The sequence below is a fragment of the Schistocerca nitens genome, chromosome 2 (assembly GCF_023898315.1).
Source record: "Schistocerca nitens isolate TAMUIC-IGC-003100 chromosome 2, iqSchNite1.1, whole genome shotgun sequence".
NCBI lineage: Eukaryota > Metazoa > Arthropoda > Insecta > Orthoptera > Acrididae > Schistocerca > Schistocerca nitens.
In genome coordinates, this window is record NC_064615.1 from 452040251 (window position 1) to 452059738 (window position 19488).

Consider the following 19488-nt stretch of genomic DNA (forward strand, 5'->3'; position numbering starts at 1 on the left):
ATGTATTATGCTTTACTGTGTCTTGTGCATTAGATTATTGCTCACCAATTGTATCTTACAACTAGACTGGAAGTTGTAAAGTTCATTTAAATTTCTCAAATCTCAAAATATGGATAGATGTTGAATTTGTATGAGATGAAGTACAAATTATACAAAAAAAACTTCATAGAAAATTTGAAAACATACCCAGAAGTATTGATACTTCCAATTTTTCTACGATGATATTTTGTATACATTCGTATTTTGTTAAAAAAAAATCGATCGATACCAAAAGTATTGATACCTTGGGGTATCAATACTTCTGTGTTGATACTTTTATGAGTACGATACTTTTTGACCGATACTACTCATGAGTACAGTATCAATATGTTTCATTTGATACTGTGTCCCTACCCACGATCATTAGATTTTCATATTCCCTTATGTATTGAATTAGACATTCAGTATCCTCATATACTTTCTCTATCTCTTCATAATCTACCTGTGACATCGGAATGTACATACACCTGAACTATCACTGTTGATGCTTGTTTGCTGTTGAAACTGATGAGAACAACCCTATACCTGAATTGTTCGCAGTAACTCCTTCTTTGCCCTATCATCCTATTCATAACAAATACTACACCTGTTATATTACTTTCTGCTGCTGTTGTTATTACCACATATTTTTCTGAACAGATATCCTTATCTCCTTTGCTTTTCACTTCACTGACACCCATTATATCTAGATAGAGCCTTTGCATTTCCCTTTTAGGATTTTTTAGCTTTACTGCTACATTCAAACTTCTGACATCCCATGCCCCATTTTGTAGAAAGATATCCCTTCATTGGTTATTGTATCTTCTCTCTCATTGACACCTCCCCCTTGGCAGTCCCTTCCCAGAGATCCAAATCGGATACTAACATGGAACCTTTTGCCAATGGAGACATGATTATAACACTTTTCAATTACAGGCCCCATGTCCCTTGGATTCACATTATGTGTCTTTAATACAGTGATTTCCATTTGCTTCAACATGCTCATGCCATTTATCACTGCTGACTCTTCCACCTTTTTGGGGTAGTTTCCCACCCCAAGGGTAAGAGAATGCCCTGAATCTCTGTCTGCTCCTCCACCTTCTTTGATGACAAGACTGTTGGCAGAATCAGGGTACCTCTGATGTCAGAAGTCTTCGACCACCATTGCTGACAATTTTTATTCAAAATTTAAGCAGTAGCTAGGTTGAAACCCAGGACTCAGACAATTTTGATTACTAGTAATAGATGCTACACCTAGACAATGTGTTCAGTACGTTATATATACCCCTCTCATTTTGGATCACCTATAAACATCTGTTGTCCGATTGACCTCAATGTTAAATCTATTCTGAGCTTTATCACCTCTTATTACCTCATAACACTTATCCATTCAACTGATCATGCTGTAAAACGTGCTACATCTGCCTTGGTACTACAATACAGTGCACTTCCAATGTTGTCAAAACAAAATCAAGGAGGTACTTAACAACTTTAAAACAAAAACTGAAAAATGCTTGAAAGAAAGTGATTTCTACAATATTTCAGAATTTCAAATCTGTTCTATTGATGACTTGAGATACTAAACTATTTCTAACTGTAAACTATTTTGTACTTACCTTAGCATGTCAATAGTTTATTTGATACTTCTGTATATTATTTTCTATGTACTGTAAAATTAAGAAATTCTAGCATATATTTTATGTGCCTTGTATTAGTATTAGTATGTATACTGTAACCATGTCAACAAAATGTATTTGTACAATACATGTAAACTCCCTACGACAGTAATGATTGCATAAAAAAGCTCAAAGACGGATCAAAATAAATAAACAAACAAGCAAATAATTTGCAACACTTTTCATGCTGGTATGATCACTAATCAAGCTTCAGGAGTGAATTTCTGCTCAGTAACACCAAAATACCATGTTGCTGAGTAAATAGATGCTCAGTTGATTATCTTAATCACATAGATTCCCTGTCATAATAGCAACCTTTTGTAATTGTACTTATGCTACATTATCCCTAATTTGCTTTTGCATTTTCTTGAAGTCCTTTTCTCTCCCTTTTCAACAATCTGCAAAAAATGTACTTCAAATTTCAGGAATATTCTTTAATGTACTAGAAATTCTAGGAACACTTCTCTATGCTCTGGAAATTTCTGCAATGTTTTTCATTACACTGCGATAAAAAGTGTGATGTCTTAGAAAGTTTTTAAATAATATTCATAGCTCTAAAACTGGAAATGAGAAAGACATGAGAAGGAAAGACTCATCCCATCCATTAAGTCTCCCCTGACCCGGGTTTCTGGGCGACTTTCCCAACTGTATCCCTTTTCCTAAACCTCACCAGTACTTTTTTTTCACTCTTCTTCCTTCCCCTCCAACTCTTCTGCCAGAAGAAGGAGCAACTGGCTCTGAAAGCTTACAAATGAAATACCTTTTATATGTGTGTTTTCCAGCCACTGCTTTGTGAATAGACTTTTCTTTTGATTTTATGTAGCCTACTGATTTCATTATTAGTATGTTGTGGCGTGCAATACGAGTACATGTCAGTATTACCACAGATGATTTCAGATCACTTGCCTCATCTGAAGGGGCATATCAAATGCCAATTCCAGCAGATCCTTGTGATCTACCACATGACCTAGAGAAATGACGAAAGGCCAACATAATTACCTGTTGTTTCAGTCATCTATTAAACCTTATTGCATATCCAAACCACCCATTCATGAGTCGATCATTGCTGGATATCAGGTTCATGAAACACATCAAGACTGGCCACCTAATGGCACTGCACTGCTTTCTGCATGCAGTTAAAGTTATTTTCATAACTTTGTTAGCAGTAAGGCATGAACTGCTTTCTACTGTAGTCAATGTAATGCAAATGTTAGTACTTTGACTGTAAATAGCTCTCTGTGGTAGCTATCAGCTGTTTATTCTTTCTAATGAAATGTCTGTGAATACTACACATCGTTAATTCTGTTATTCTTGTTGTTTTAGTGTGAAGTTCCTTTTTGTTCTTAAGTTCTGTAAATTATTAACTCCATCAATGACTAGACTAAAAACCATTTACATTCGTTGTATCTAGAGTGGGAGAGTTATCAAGATGTGAGTAAATACAGATGCCATGACTGCAGTACTGGTTACTGTAAATATGTGATTTACCTGTATTATGAAATTGTTGGTAAGTACAATAAAATCTGTTGTTAGTAAAACTGAATAATTATCAATAGGCAAGCATTCTACCACCAATTGAAAGTTATTGACAAGAATTAACAGAGACTAAAGCCACAATGTCCCAGATACCTGGTATTAACTAATTATGATTTGGAGAGTATTATGAGCCAACACTACATTTTGCCCTCTTCTTTTCCTCATCATCATTGCCAACAACAACAACAACAACAACAACAACATGACATTAAACACACATTCATTATTTTCATCTCCATAGGATGGTTATACTGAGTACTAGTTTCACTGAAAAATGGACTTGGGTACTTCTCTCTAGCATAACAGAGGAGTGGATTGGGAGGGGAAGACTGTGGAGAAGAGAGAGTGCAGAATAAGTGAGGTTAGGGTCGTGGGGCACAGATGGAAGCAGGTGTGGGGCAGAGGCTTACAGAGACTGAGGCCAGGAGGACTACTGGGTTTCAATGACTACTTCCAAATCTAAGCCATCTCATTCCTTATTCCAGAGACTAAAGCCTCTCTCTCTCTTTTTTTTTAAGTATGACCTCCAGTTTATTCTTTTGATTCTCGTTCTATTTGCTGTTTCTGACTTTTGCTTCTATTTGGCTTTGATCATGTTTCATCAGTTATATCATTATCTGTGAAGTGCACGGTGCAGATAAGTACTGTCTCATAACATATATTGTAGTTGTCACTACTTCCAGCTGCTTCCCTGCAACTGAATGTCTCATAATTCATGGTTTTCAACTCTGGCTGATGATAACTGGACACTATTCTTCTGACTCAAATATTGTTAAAAATCAGATCTGACTAATCTGGAATCTTACGTTAGCAGAATTTAAAATCACCATGAACTATTACCTTGATAATGTGGGGTGCCTTGCGTGCTTCTACACTGTAGATAGCCATATCACAGGTGCGACCACAATGCAGAGATATCTGTGGAGAGGTCAGACTAACACGTGGTGCCTGATGAGGGTAGCAGCCTTTTCAGTGGTCGTGGGAGCAACAATCTGGATGATTGACTGATCTAGTCTTCTAAAATTAGCCAACATTACCTTGCCGTACTTGCACTGCAAATGGCTGAAAGTTGGGTTGGGTTGTTTTGGGGAAGGAGACCAGACAGCGAGGTCATCGGTCTCATCGGATTAGGGAAGGACGGGGAAGGAAGTCGGCCGTGCCCTTTGAAAGGAACCATCCCGGCATTTGCCTGGAGCGATTTAGGGAAATCACGGAAAACCTAAATCAGGATGGCCGGACGCGGGATTGAACCGTCGTCCTCCCGAATGCGAGTCCAGTGTTTAACCACTGCGCCACCTCACTCGGTAATGGCTGAAAGTAAGGAGGATATACAGCTAAGTTCTATTTTTCCCTTGGGTTTGCTGATCTACTATATGTCTTAATATGGCATTCGCGTGGGAAGAATACTGCACTTGTATCTCTGCAAAAAGACTACTCAATGTGATGTCATCACCAAGAAAACCAAGAATGGCATTTAATGATCTTTCCTTTGTGTGGGACCACAGACACACAGAAATTTCTGAAAGAAATTTCTGCTATTTGATTGTTAATTGTTGATTTATTTGCACAATAACAATTTCACTTTGCAGCCATTTTCAAGTGAATGATGAAATGTTAAAATGTCTGTTCTACCTGTGAGATGTCATCGTAAAAGAAAAACATATTTCTAGACTTATAGATCAACTGTCATATTACAGGATACACATACATATCAAGATACATAATATTGCTGACATTGTGCACAATGAGAAAACATTAACATACATTATAGCATATTTAACAGCAAATATATTTCTGTGACCTGCATTCATCACGTCTGTACATCAGCAGAACTATTTAACAGCAAATATATTCCTGTCATATTGTGAGCTGCATTCATCACTTTTGTTCATCAACTGAAGTGATGACTGCAGGTCACAAGAATATATTTGCTGTTCAATATGCCATACTGTGTGTTAATGGCTTTTCATTGTGCACAATGTCAGCAATATTATGTATCCTGGATATGTACCTGTATCCTGCAATATGACGGCTGATCTATAACACCAGAAATATGTTTTTTCGATGATGACATGTCATAGACAGGTCAGACATATTTTAACATTTCAACAAGCACTTTAGAATGGTTACAAAGTTGAAATCATAATTGTGAAAAATAAATGAACAATGAACAGTGAAGTGGTGTAAATTTCTTTTTTTAAGAAAAAATGTTATAGTCCTTAATTTGGTATGTAGGTTAGAGAATGTAAAAATGAAAATGAGTAGGTTAAAGTTAGATACAGGGGGAATTTGTGAAGTGCAGTGGCAGGAAGAATAGGACTTTTGGTCAGGTCCGTACAGAGCTATCAACACAAACTCAGACCGGGATAATGCAGGATTAGTCCTGATAACGAATCAGAAAACAGGAATGCGGGTAAGCTACTGTACGCAGCATAGTGAACATATTACGGTAGCCACCGCCCAGAACAGTACGACTATTTTACATGTCAACTAGCTCCACAGATGATGATGATGATGATGATGATGATGATGAGATTGAAAAAAGAATGTATGATACGACAAAGGAAATTACACAGAGACTTGAACCAGGTGAAAATTTAATTGTGACGAGTGGCTGGAATTCAATATGACGAAAAAGAACAGAACGAAAAATAGCAGGAGAAGACGGGCTGTAGGAAAGGAAAGAAAAAGGAAGATGTCTGATAGAATTTTGAACAGAGTATAATTTAATCAAAGCTAAAATTTGGTTTAAGAATAATGAAAGACGATCGTACATGTGGAAGAGACTCAGGAACACTGGAAGGTTTCAGATTATATAATGGTAAAACAGAGATTTCACACCAGATTTTAAACTGCAAGACATTTCAAGGTGCATATGTAGATCCTGATCATAATTTACTGGTTTAATCAGAGACCTTCTCAAGTCTCAAACATCTATATGGTCTATATGTCTATATGCAGATTGAAGTGATGAATGAATGTTTGTATCAAGACCAGGACCAGGATTTGAATGTGGGTCTCCGCTCAGTAGGCAGATGTGCTAACCACTACACCAACCTGGCACAGTGACTTCGCACAACTGCATGAAATTACCCTAGCATGTCTCTGTCCTCAACCCATATTCCCACTCATGTCTCAACCTGCTTGGAATTCCCTCTAAACTTGAACAGCATTGCAGAAGCTATCTAACTGTATTGGAATAGCACATCAGCGTTATAGGAAATGGCGAATCCGGTTGAGGGGGAAGGCATGCTAGGGTAGTCCATGCAGTTGTGTACAGCAACTGTACTAGGATGGCATAGTGGTTATCGCATCTGCGAGTGAGCAGGAGACCCAGGTTTGAATCCTCGCTTTGGAACAATTTTTCATTCATTGTTTCAATCTGCGTATATAGATCATAATTTACTGGTTACGAATTGCACACCAAAACTAAAGAAATTGGAAAATGGCCCCTGGAGTAGACGATATTCCCTCAGAATTATTGAAATCCTCGAGAGAGCTAGCCATGACAAAATTATTCCCCCTGGTATGTAACAAATATGAGACAGGCAAAATATGGTCAGACTTCAAGAAGAATGTAACAATTCCAATTTCAAAGTAGGCAGGTGCTAACATGTGAATACTACCAAACATTCAGTCTGAGTCATGGTTGTAGAATACTGACACAAATTATTTACAGAAAAATGGGAAAACTGGTAGAGACCAACCTAGGGGAAGATTAGTTTGGGTTCAGGAGAAATGCAGACACATGACGCAATACTGACCCTACAACTTATCCTGATTGACAGGTTGAAGAAAAAAGCAAACCTTTGTTTATAGTATTTGTAGATTTAAAGAAAGATTTTAACAGAGTGTGAACTGGACTACTCTCTTAAATTTTGAAGGTGACAGGGATAAAACACAGGGAGTGAAAAGTTATTTAATAGTTGTAAAGAAACCAGACTAAGGACATGAAAAAGAAGCCATAGTTGAGAAGGGAGTGAGACAGGGTTGTAGTTTATCCCTGATGTTATTCAATCTGTACATTCAACAAGCTGTGAAAGGAACCAAGGAGAAATTTGGAAAATGAGTTAAAGCTCAGGGAGAAATAAAAACTTTACAGTTTGACAGTGAAATTTGAATTCTATCAGAGACAGCAATGGACTTGAAACAGGAGTTAAATTGAATGAATAGTGTCTTGAGTACATAAGAGTAACACCTGTAGTAGCCACCAGAAAGATCGCGGGAGGCGCACATTGGCACGGTGCGTCACGGACGGTAGTTGCCGCAAGTAGAGTCCCGTCCACCACAGGGCACGCGAGAATTCGGACGCGACCTCTGCCTGCGTAACAACAAGAACCACAACAACAACTCCAGCAGCACGGGCCGTGCCCAGTCAGTCAACATCGGGCATACCCAGGACACAGTCCCGGTCTACGCTAAGTGAAGTGCGACATAATGTGAACAGTGTTACTTCACAATTGGCGACGAGTAGGGTCGTTCTTTCGCGTGTTGCGTCGTTGTTCCGATTTCGCAGCTTCTCCGCGGCATGGAGGATTTGGTACGGGTTTTGGTGGCGCAGCAGACGGAGCTCATGGCCACCATGAAAGAAGTGCTTCCGGCGTTGCTCTCCACGCCGTCTGCTCCGGCGCAGTTCCCTCCTCCCTTTCCCCCGTATGACGAGACAGCGGAGGATTGGGACGCATATGAACATTGCCTTCGGCAGCATTTCCAGGCATTTCATGTTGCCGATGCGGAGGTATGTCATGCTCTCTTCTTGTCTTGGATATCTCCCTCGCTGTATCAAGTTTTGCGGCAGCTAGCGCCGTTGCAGGAACCCTCGTCCTTGTCTTTTGACGCATTGTGTTCATTGCTGTCTTCATATTATCGCCGCCGCACGCATGTTGTGGCGGCTAGGGTCGAGTTCTATCAAAGCAAGAAACAGCCCCATCAGTCTTACCGGGCGTGGGCCGCTACCCTGCATGGTCTCAGTCGCAAGTGTCATTTTGTCACGGAGCAGTCGCGAGAGTCATACGCCCACGTTATGGTACGCGACGTCATTGTTCGTTCGGCCCCTGATAGGGAGGTCCGGCAACGGGCCCTGCAGTTAGAAGACCCTTCCCTCGAGGAAGTCCTGTCCATTGCTCAATCGTATGAAGTCTCTCACGCAGCAGGTCAACAGCTGGAAGCGTGGTGCGACGTCGCGGAGGTTCAGGGCGGCGCGGCCGCGTCCACTGTGTCCGGGGTGGACGACGTGCGAGCGGTACAATCCGGCCGTTACGGCAACTCCCGCACGGCGCGTAAACAGAATTCCGGCCACCAGCCCCTGTTGCCGTCCTGTGCGTCGTGCTATATACATCATGATCGGTCAGAGTGCCCCCAGCGTTGGGCCGTTTGTCACAAATGTAATAAAAAAGTTCACATTGCTAAAGTTTGCCGCTCAGCCTCAAAAGAATCAAAGGAAGCAAGTACAGAGGACATGGACGTTGACATTCAGGACGTTTCATCGGGCCAGGCTCCCGACGCATCGGCACGCAAACTCTTTATCGAGGTGTCGGTTCGGTCGCGCCGTTTACAACTGCAAGTAGATACGGGTGCGGCAGTTTCGTTGTTGAATGCACAAACTTATTCCGACCTTGGATCGCCCCCATTGGCGCCAGTTTACCAGCGTCTACGTGGTTATGGTAAACGGTTCATTCCCCTGCTGGGTCAATTCACTACCGACGTGACTTACAAATCAGTCACTCGACCTATTACTTTTATTGTTGTCAGTGATGCGAGCTCCACTAACCTTTTTGGCCTGGATGCCTTTCAAGCTTTCGGTTTTTCTATCGCTGACACCATACAGTTGGTCTCCGAAGACGTTCCCTATCACTCATTGGAATCTTTGATCTCAGACTTTCCAGATATTTTTGAGGAGGGCCTGGGGCGTGTTTCCGATTTTGAAGCTCAATTAAACGTTGAAGGCGTCGGCTCGCCCGCGTTTTCTATGCGCGAGGCAGATCCCCTTGGCTCTCCGCCCTCAGGTAAAGGCAGAGCTAGACCGGCTGACAGCCTTAGGGGTCGTTCTTCCCGTTTCTTCCAGTGAGTGGGCTTCGCCCCTCGTTATTGTCAAGAAGCCCTCGGGAAAATTACGTCTTTGTGGCGATTTCAAGGCCACCATTAATTCCCAATTGGTGGTGGACACCTATCCTTTGCCTCGTGCTGATGAATTGTTCTCCGCCGTGGCGGGAGGCCAATATTTTTCTAAAATCGATCTTTCGGAGGCTTATCATCAGATACCACTTGATGAGGACTCCAAACGGCTGGCGGTCGTCAACACCCCATTTGGCCTTTACCAATACCAGCGGTTGGCCTTTGGAATATCCAGTGCCCCGGCGATATTCCAGCGTTATCTTGAGCATGTCACGTCGACAATCCCTCATTGTATTAATTACCTGGATGACATAATTGTCACAGGCCGCAGCACGAAGGAACACTTGCACAACCTTCGCACCCTCTTTCTCAAATTCAGGTCTGTGGGCTTGCGTTGCAACCTGCATAAGTCAACCTTCTTCCAACTGTCCATTGAGTATGTGGGCTACACCATATCTCGGCATGGCATCCAGCCACTAGGAAGTTTGGTCCAAGGTATCATCAACCTTCCTCGGCCCACTTCGCTGAAAGAGTTACAAGCTTTTTTGGGCAAGATAGCCTATTACCACCGGTTCATTCCCAGGGCTTCCACAATAGCCCACCCCGTGCTGCCTTCTGCACAAGGGTGTTCCTTTTGATTGGTCGCCTGCATGCGAGCGAGCGTTCACCTCGTTGAAGGGCCTCCTCACGTCAGCCCCTTGTTTGGCTACTTTTGATCCCCATAAGCCGTTGGTCCTGGCTACAGATGCTTCGCAGTATGGGGTGGGGGCGGTCCTGGCCCATCGCAATGCCGATGGTTCCGAGCAACCACTGGCGTTTGCGTCGAAAACGCTTAGTCCCGCACAGGCCCATTACTCCCAGGTGGAAAAAAAGGCTTTGGCCATTGTCTACGCTGTTACCAAGTTTCACCCTTTCTTGTATGGCACGAAGTTTCAGTTAATCACTGACCATAAGCCGTTAATATCGTTATTTGGCCCCGCCTCTCAGATTCCGGATAGGGCGGCCCACAGACTACAGCGCTGGGCCTTGTTCCTCTCTAAGTACCATTATGACATTCATTTTCGCCCTACAGGACAGCATGCCAATGCCGACGCTCTTTCCCGTCTTCCGGTGGGCCCAGATCCTATGTTCGATCGAGAGGAGATAATGTGTTTTCAATTGGATGTGGCGTCCCGCCAAGCGGTTGATGACTTCCCCAATCACTAGTTCTCGAGTCGCCAGGGAAACGGCGGCTAACCCGATTCTCCGGCAAGTAGTTCACCTCATTCAGCAGGGGTGGTCATCCCGCCCTCCGGGCCGGGCCTCGGACCCTCTTCGTAATTATTTTCTTCTACGAGACCGCCTCTCGGTCTTGGAAGGAGTTCTCCTTCTGACTACCGATGATACAGCTCCTCGCGTGGTTGTTCCTGCAAGTTTACGCAGGGAGGTCCTCACGTTATTACATGCGGGGCACTGGGGTGTTTCCCGTACTAAAACCTTGGCTCGCAGACATGTGTACTGGCCCGGTATTGACAGAGAAATTGAGCACTTGGTGGCCGCCTGTTCCCAGTGTGCGAGCCAACAAGCATCTCCCAGGGCAGCGTTCTCTTCATGGCCGCCGGCAACCCAAGCATGGGAAAGTGTTCACATCGATTTTGCGGGCCCGTTTCTCAATGGCTTTTGGCTCATTGTCATTGATGCTTATTCCTGATTCCCATATGTGGTTCGCTGCTCCTCAACCACTTCAGACGTTGCAATCCAGGCACTAGCAAAAATCTTTTCTGTGGAAGGTCTGCCAATCACCCTGGTCTCGGACAATGGACCGCAGTTTATTTCGCAGACCTTCCAGGATTTTTGTAGGCGCTTCGGTATTCGGCACGTTTGCTCTCCCCCCTTCCATCCACAATCGAATGGGGAAGCCGAGCGCATGGTGTGCACATTTAAGACGCAGATGAAGAAGTATGTGCACGAATTTCCTGCAGAGGAAGCATTGACGTTTTTCTTGACGGCATACCGGACCACACCAATGGGAGAACGCAGCCCCGCAGAGCTCCTCCATGGGCGTCAACCTAGGACTCTGCTGCACCTCCTCCGGCCTGGTCCTCGCCAGTCTTCAGACAACGGAGTACCTGGCTTTTCACTGGGTATGTCGGTCTGGGCCCGGGGGTTCGGTCGCAATCCATGTTGGATACCGGTGGTGGTCCTGCGCCGAAATGGCCGCCGGCTCTATACCTTGCAGGCGGGGGATCGGGTGGTACGTCGTCACCAAAATCAGCTACGTACACGTTCGGGCACCCGACCTCTCGGACACCGGCTTCCCCATTGCCGGCACCTGTATTGGTTTCACCTCCTCTCCCCGCTGTGACTCTGCCGCACTTCGATGGTTCTCAGCCTTGGCAGCCTCCAGTAGCTCCAGCACCGGCATCGCCATCTTTCGAGATGCCCCAGCGAGAGCCAGCCCCCCTAGCAGGCCCGGTTTCTCAGGGGGCTAGTTCACCTGTGGTCGTCCTTTCCCCTTCGTCCCCGCCACTGGGTCTTGCCCCTCCCGAGGTGGACCAGGATCCGGAGTTCGACAGCTTGTCGCCCATTCTGTCCCGGGCTCCGGTTGTGGGACGATGGGCGCCTCTTCGTGTGGGTCACTTCCAGCCGTATTTGAAGGTTCCGGCTCGAGGGTTGGCAGATCCCCTCGACTCCGGCCATCCAATGGATGTGGAGGTCATCGCTCCTGCCCGACGCTCCACCTTCCGACGCAGTGGATCACAGTGGCTTCACCCCCCGAAGGAGGAGGAGTGTAGTAGCCACCAGAAAGATCGTGGGAGGCGCACATTGGCACGGTGCGTCACGGACGGTAGTTGCCGCAAGTAGAGTCCCGTCCACCAGAGGGCACGCGAGAATTCGGACGCGACCTCTGCCGGCGTAACAACAAGAACCACAACAACTCCGGCAGCACGGGCCGTGCCCAGTCAGTCAACATCGGGCATGCCTAGGACACAGTCCCGGTCTACGCTAAGTGAAGTGCGACGTAATGTGAACAGTGTTACTTCACACCAGTAAAAGCAAAGCAAGGGTAATGGAATGTAGTCTATGCAAGTCAGGTGGTGATGAGGGAGTAAAGTAGTACATGAGTTTTGTTATTTGGGCACCAAAATTACATGATGGAAGATGAAGAGATGATATGAAATGCAGACTGACAATAACAAGGAAAGCATTTCTGAAAAAGAGGACTTTGATAACATCTAATACAAATTTAAGTGATAAGAAGCTTTTCATAGGGTGTTTTTCTGGAATGTAGCATTGTACGGAAGTGAAATATGGGCGATAGGCAACTGAGACAAGAAGAAACTTTTGAAATATGGTGCTATAGAATAATGCTGGAGAATCAGGGGGTAGACTGAATAACAAATGATAAGGTACTGAAATGGGCAAAAAGAAATTTGTGGTACAACTTGACTAAACAAGGGATCAGCTGACAGCATACATCATGAGGGACCAAAAAACTGTCAGTTTGGCAATGGGAGAAAGTCTGGGGGTAAAATCTGTAGAGAGAGACCAAGGCTTGAATACAATAAGTAGGTTCAAAAAATGGTTCAAATGGCTCTGAGCGCTAGGGGACTTAACATCTGTGGTCATCAGCCCCTAGAACTTAGAACTACTTAAACCTAACAAACCTAAGGACATCACACACATCCATGCCCGAAGCAGGATTCGAACCTGCGACCGTAGCAGTCGCGCAGTTCCGGACTGAGCGCCTAGAACCGCTAGACCACCGCGGCCGGCTAAGTAGGTTCAAATGGGTGTAGGTGTAGTAGTTATGCAGAGATAAGAGGCTTGCAGGATAGATTAGTGTGGAGAGCTGCATCAGACTGAAAACAACAACAACAACAACAACATAATCACTAATCAATTAGTAATATAGAACTTCCTAAGCTAAGACTTACCAAACATGGATCTATCTCTGCGAGTAATGAAGGCTGATTCTGCTCCACAGCTCTCAAACAAATAAGTGTTGCTTCCCCATACTTTTCCTGGCAAAGATAGGCCGTCTTTTCAAAGCATGATAATAAATGTTCTCTGTCTGACAGAAGCCATGACAGTTTTTGAGATAATGTATGGCCTTCCAAGCTGAAAAGAAATAAAATAAAAATAAATTAAAAGTGCTAACTAACATATTCGTGGAAAGTCCTGGGTGGAGTACAAGCAATGGTAGAAATAAAGTCAAAGACTTCAAGAAATACAAGACAAACTGTTGCCAGGATTTTGGACATCGCCCTTAATGGGAGCTAACATGCCCCCACACACACATATGAACGCACGGCTGCACTTTGGGGAGCTGCAACACTGATACAATTGTGTGTGTGTGTGTGTGTGTTTTTTTCTGTATTAATTAGACTCTGATGAAGGGCAATGACCAAAGGCTGGGCAATATTTTCAGTCTTGCTTGTGTTTCTTGAAGTTTCCCCAACAGATAAAATATTCCATCATCTTTCAGCTATGCATCTTGGACAATGAAGTTTTCTGTAACTTATGGAAAATAGTAGTGTGTTTAGATTACAATTGTTATTACTTTGAAATTATGAACCACTGCTTCTTAATCCAACATTCTGACACATTGTGTAGTAGTGCTTGAATGTGGACTTCTGTGCCACTGAAACTTCTCTTCCACTGGAAGCTCCAGACTTTTGTCAAGTTTTGACTTCCTACTAAAGAACAGAAAGCACTTCTTCAGAAATATGCTTATGTTGCTCTGTAAGTTACAATAAGATAACACTTTATATCAAAGAGTGAACATAGACTGATCTGACAATGATTCTGTAAGATTTTTACTTATTACAATTTTGTACAAAATTCGACTGTTAAGCTTTGCCTCCTTTCAGTCATGTCACTTCCAATGTGATGGTACATGCTGCTTAATAGCATGTCCCACTTCTCCAGCCTGGGACACGGCTGCAAGGTTTACATGCCTGCATGGTTTAACTGCTCCACCAGTAGTTACCACAAACACATAGCAAAATTACCATTGTTGTCCCATCTTGGAAATGCATCACATCTGTTACGGCCAGTTTATGTGTACAAATGGCACAACAGTTTAAAATTTTAAATGAAGTAAGTATAGTCTAATTCATGATGGCGATTCCTGCAGGCCAAAGCAGAATGGGGACTGCACTGTTGCTGGGTCCAAGTAACAGTTGCAGTACATGCATACATGTGTTTTGTGCTTGAAGAAAGTGTGTACCTGCAAATTATGTCTCTGCTTTGGTTATGTAAAATTTGTTGCTCACCAAGATCACAGCCATGACCATGACTATGGCCACCATCACCTGTGCTGACAGCTCACAACAGTTGGAATAATAATTCATTAAATGACTTGCTAAAATCATGTTTAATGTTTGCATTTACTACAACATTCACAGTAGATAGCTCAGAACACTACTGACACTCACTTATTGTTGCAGAATGCATGATGCAGTTATGCAGAACAATAAGAGACTCCACTGCCATTGTTCATGACTCTAGCTACAAACAACAAACAACAGTTGCCACCCACCATATAGGGGAGATGTGGAATTGCTGACAGGCACAACAAAAAGACTACTAAACATGTAAGATTTTGATGAAAAGGCTTTCTAAAGTAGACAACACACACATTCAAGCAAGCACAAATCACACACATGGGTGGCTGGTTGGTTTAATGATTAAACTGACCAAACTATGAGGTCATCAGGCCCTCCTACCTGAAACAGGCAAGTCAACAAAACTACACACCAAAGAAGAGCCTAGTGTGTGAAACCCAAGGGGAAAAAATCCAAGGTCTACCGAAGGTCAACAAAGCTTAGAGAAAGGAGCAAGAAAAAGAAAAGAGGGGTAAGGAGAGAGAAAGGCGGGAGAGGTGTCCCATCCAGGGAGCAGCTGGAGGCCCCTAAAGGCAGGAAGTGTGATGGGGGACGTATCATCCCCCCCCCCCTCCAACACACACACACACACACACACACACACACACACACACACACACACACTTTCCAGAGGTGCCCCACTCAACAATACCAAGAAAAAGACTGTTGACACAGATAAAACAAGAGAAATACAGGAAAACAAATGAACACTAAGTCAAACAGAACATGCAAGAAGCGGAAATAAGAGCAAAGAGTGGGTAGGATGAGAGCTGGAGTGGACCATAAAGCTCAGGCAGTTGCTGCCTGTTTGGAGCAGAGGACGCAACAAGGCCTCCTGCAAACCTTCCAATGGGCCGACGGTGCTTAGGCACCCTCCCTTACAGAGAGTAGTACAAACCCCTTCAAAAATAAACTGTAAAACCAGGTCAGCCGCTGAGACATCATCTGCTAACATCAGGGGTAGCAAGTCAGGAAGATTAAGAGTCCACTGCTGGGCGGCGAGGCTAGGGCAATCCAGCAAAATTTGGAACCCCATCAAACGGGCACCATCACAACAGTGGGGTGGATCCTCGTGACAGAGATGAGGACCATGAGTCAGCCAGGTATGGCTGAAACAGACCTAGCAAAGGATGATGGAGTCGTCACAAGATGCCTGCATGGAGAACTTAATGGCATAATATACTTCTCGAGAGGCAGGTTGCCAATAACCAATTGGGCCAGCCTGTCAGCGAGTTCATTCTCTGGGATCTCAACATGACACAGGGTCCAGACAAAGACCGCCTAGCGACCACATTGTTTGAGGGCAAAAAAGGAATCCTGGATAGTCAGGACCAAGGAATGACGAGTGTAACACTGGTCAAGAGCTTGTAAACTTTACAAAGAGTCGCTACAGCTGAGGAAGGACTCAGTGGTGAAGGAACGAATGTGGCCAAGAGCATGAGAGATGGCTACTAACTCCGCAGTGAAAACACTGCAGCCATCCAGCAAGGGGTGGAAATCATTACATTGCGCATGAATGTAAGCAAAGCCAGCGTGACTGGCACCATCGAGCCATCAGTGTAGATTAATTCTGAACCCAAAAACATGCCAACAATGGAGAAGAACTGGCAGTAGACAGCTGAGGGATGAGCTGAGTCTTTCAGATCTTGTGAAAGGTCAAGGCAGAGCTGTCAATGGGAGATGCACCATGAAGCCATACTGTGAGCAGGCCCGGAGAAGAATTGGTAGAGAGGAAAGCTGGAATTCAGTAATATCTGGAAAGAGGAGATAGTAGTTCGGTTGCACCAGGAGCAATGGATGCATAACACATAGGCAATCAACTGTTTAGGCACGCAGTGGTGGAACCCCTGCCTCTGTTAGGAAACTGATCATGAGGCTAGTCCAAAAGGTACCAGTTGCTGGTTGTACCTCACAATGGCATATCGGTTACAGTATCTGTAATTTTGAAGGTATGTCGAGCCATATGAGAGATTCCCATAATCTAGATGAGACTGGATCAATGCTTTGTAGAGCTATATCAGAATATATTGGTCCACACACCAGTCAATGCTGCTAAGGCACTGAAGAGCATTGAGGTGTGATCAACATGTTTGCTTTAGTTAATGAAGATGGGGAAGCCATGTCAACCAGGCATCAAAGACCAGTCCCAAAAAATGGTAAGAGTCCACCACATTGAGTGACTGGCCATCAAGGTACAGATCGGTATGGGAACGGACTGTATGGCAATGGCAGAATTGCATAATGCAGATCTTGACAGCTGAAAAATAGAAGCCTTGAGTGAAAGCACAAGAATGTGCTCTGTGTATTGCTCCTTGCAGTCTGTGTTCAGCAAAGTCCATAGTGGACAAATAAAAATAAATGTAAAAATCATCAGCATAAGAAGAGGGGATACTGTAGGCCTTGCACCCATCACCATAGCATTGATTGCTATTAAAAACAGAGGGACACTCAAAACAGAACCCTACAGAATCCCAATCTCCTGCAGATGGAAGTTGCTATGGGAGGCACCAACCTGTCCCGGAAAATTGCAACATGAAGAAAAGTTCTGGGTAAAAATCTGAAGCGGGTCACAGACGCCTCACTCATGTAAGGTAGCAATGATATGGTGTCACGATGTGGATAGTAAACTTTATGCAGACTGAAGAAGACTGCAACAAGGTGGTGACACCAGGCACAGGCCATTCAAGTAGCAAAATCCAGGTGGACTAAATTATCTGCATTACAGCGGCCTTGGTGAAAACCACCTTGGGTCGAAGTCAAAAGGTCTCGGGATTCAAGATACAATACAGCCTTTGACTTGCCGTATATTCAAGAAAGCTGCAGAGGACATTGGTTAAAACAATGACAGCTGTCCATCTGAAGAGGCGGTTTACTCAATTTCAAAACTGGCATAACAAAACTTTTTTGCTATTTGAAAGACAATTCTCCCTCGCTCCAGAGATGGTTAGAAACAGTACATGATGTTGGCTAGCCACTGATAAAGAGTTGAAACATTTGGTTGTGCACCCGGTGTGGTCCACAAACCATGTTGGGGCAGAGAGCAAGAACGTTCATGAATTCCCACTCATTAAACAGGGTGTTATTTATAAAAAAAGTCATTCCTGACAGTGTTTGAGAAGATGGAACATGGGTGGGTAGTGGAACGGCACCGAGGCCTGGGTGAAATGCCTAGGAGAATGCTCAGCAGTAGCTTCCAAGCTGGTGAGGGGAACACCACTCAGGGAAATTCCTGGGACACGAGTGGCAGTACAGTGGCTAAAATTGCATTTGATCTTTGTCCATACCTGGGAAGAGGAAGAATGCAGCCCTATGGCAGTGACATACCATTCCCAACAAATCCATTTCCGGTGTTTTATAACATAATCGACCTGGACACAAAGCCACTTGAAGGCCAGGAGGTGGACAAGATATGGATGCTGTATGTAGCATTGGAGGGCTCAACGGTTATCTTTAATAGCCACAAAGACAGGATGGTGGTAAGGAGGAGGGGGCAGGGGGGGGGGGGGGGAGAGAAACTAACAGAAGCAAAGGCAGATGTAAGGATACTGGGTGGAGATGGTTGAATTTCTGTTGGCTGTTGTTGGGCCTCTGAGCAGGATAGATGGTTGAGAGTTTTGAATTCCTGAATCTTTCTTTCTTTTTTATAGATAGGGCAATCTGGCAAGAGAGGAGTATGTGGGTCCAAACAGTCTGTGCACTTGGGCAGTGGGATGCAAGGACTCCACACATGGAGAGGGTGGCTGCAGTCACTGCAAATAGGATTTGCCCCACATCATGAAGATGTGACACTCGAAACAGTGCGTGTGAGGTGAGATATAGGGCTTCATGTCACAATGGTAAACAATAACTTTGACTTTTTCTGGAAGGGTACCCATTCAAAAGCCAAGACCTAAGTACTGGTATCAATGCAATTGTCCTTAGGACCTCTCTGGACTCACTGGATGAAATGGATGCCACACTGTTTCAGATTAGTGCTAAGTTCCTTTTCAGATTGAAGGAGAATGTCCCTGTGGAAAATAAAGCCCTGGGTCATATTCAAGCACTAGAGAGTGGTAACGCCCAGCAGGATGTCCCTCCCCTAAGTGGTCACAAGCACAAAGGAAAGTTGAATGACTGGCAGTCACATCTTACTAAGTGAGTCAACTACATTAAACCTATCTTTGATATGTTCTACAAAAAAGAGCAGTTTGGTAGTGGTGAAATTCACCCCATCTGTCCTAGACCAAACCAAGCAACAGGGAAAAGGTTTTTCCCCAAGTTGGTATGCCTGGCTCCCCTCCCAAAGAGTGGCCAGGGAGGAGAGGGCCAAGGAAGTAAAAGTAGCTGTCTGAAGAGATGGCTGTGGAAGAGCGGCCAGAGGTGCGGAGCTTAGCATGCTTCATAAGAGCATCCGCCCCATTACCACCCATTCCTATCAGGGCCTCACCTTGTGGGCACTACTCAACCATGGCATGGGCTGCCTGGCAAGGTGGTCATTGCCGGGAGTTCAAAAGCCACAAAGAGATGAGCAATCACTGCTAGGCATACATGTGACAGCTCCGGTGCTAGAAGAGTGATCTCTATGTTGCCAGAGAGCCAGATCGGTTCATAACAGCCCCATTACATGGACTAACTGCATGTGCTGGTAACCTAGCAAAGGAGGGAGGGGAGGAGGGGGGGGGGGGTTGGTTTGCTACAGTGTGGCCTTGATCACTTGATTTCTCTCTCTGTGATTTTCATCTGTGGGGTAAACTGAACACTACTCCTGCTATTCCTCACGTAGATCTGGTACATGC

The 19488-nt window shown here is 44.4% G+C and overlaps 1 protein-coding gene across 2 annotated transcripts in view; it reads right to left on the reverse strand.

The window, feature by feature from the left end:
• Positions 1-19488, reverse strand: part of LOC126236326 (run domain Beclin-1-interacting and cysteine-rich domain-containing protein) — a 214055-nt gene that overhangs the window by 122859 nt on the left and 71708 nt on the right. For both annotated transcript variants that reach the window (XM_049945543.1, XM_049945542.1), the window contains exon 4: positions 13262-13445. In XM_049945543.1, the coding sequence (XP_049801500.1) occupies positions 13262-13445 (184 nt within the window). The remainder of the gene's footprint in view (positions 1-13261; positions 13446-19488) is intronic.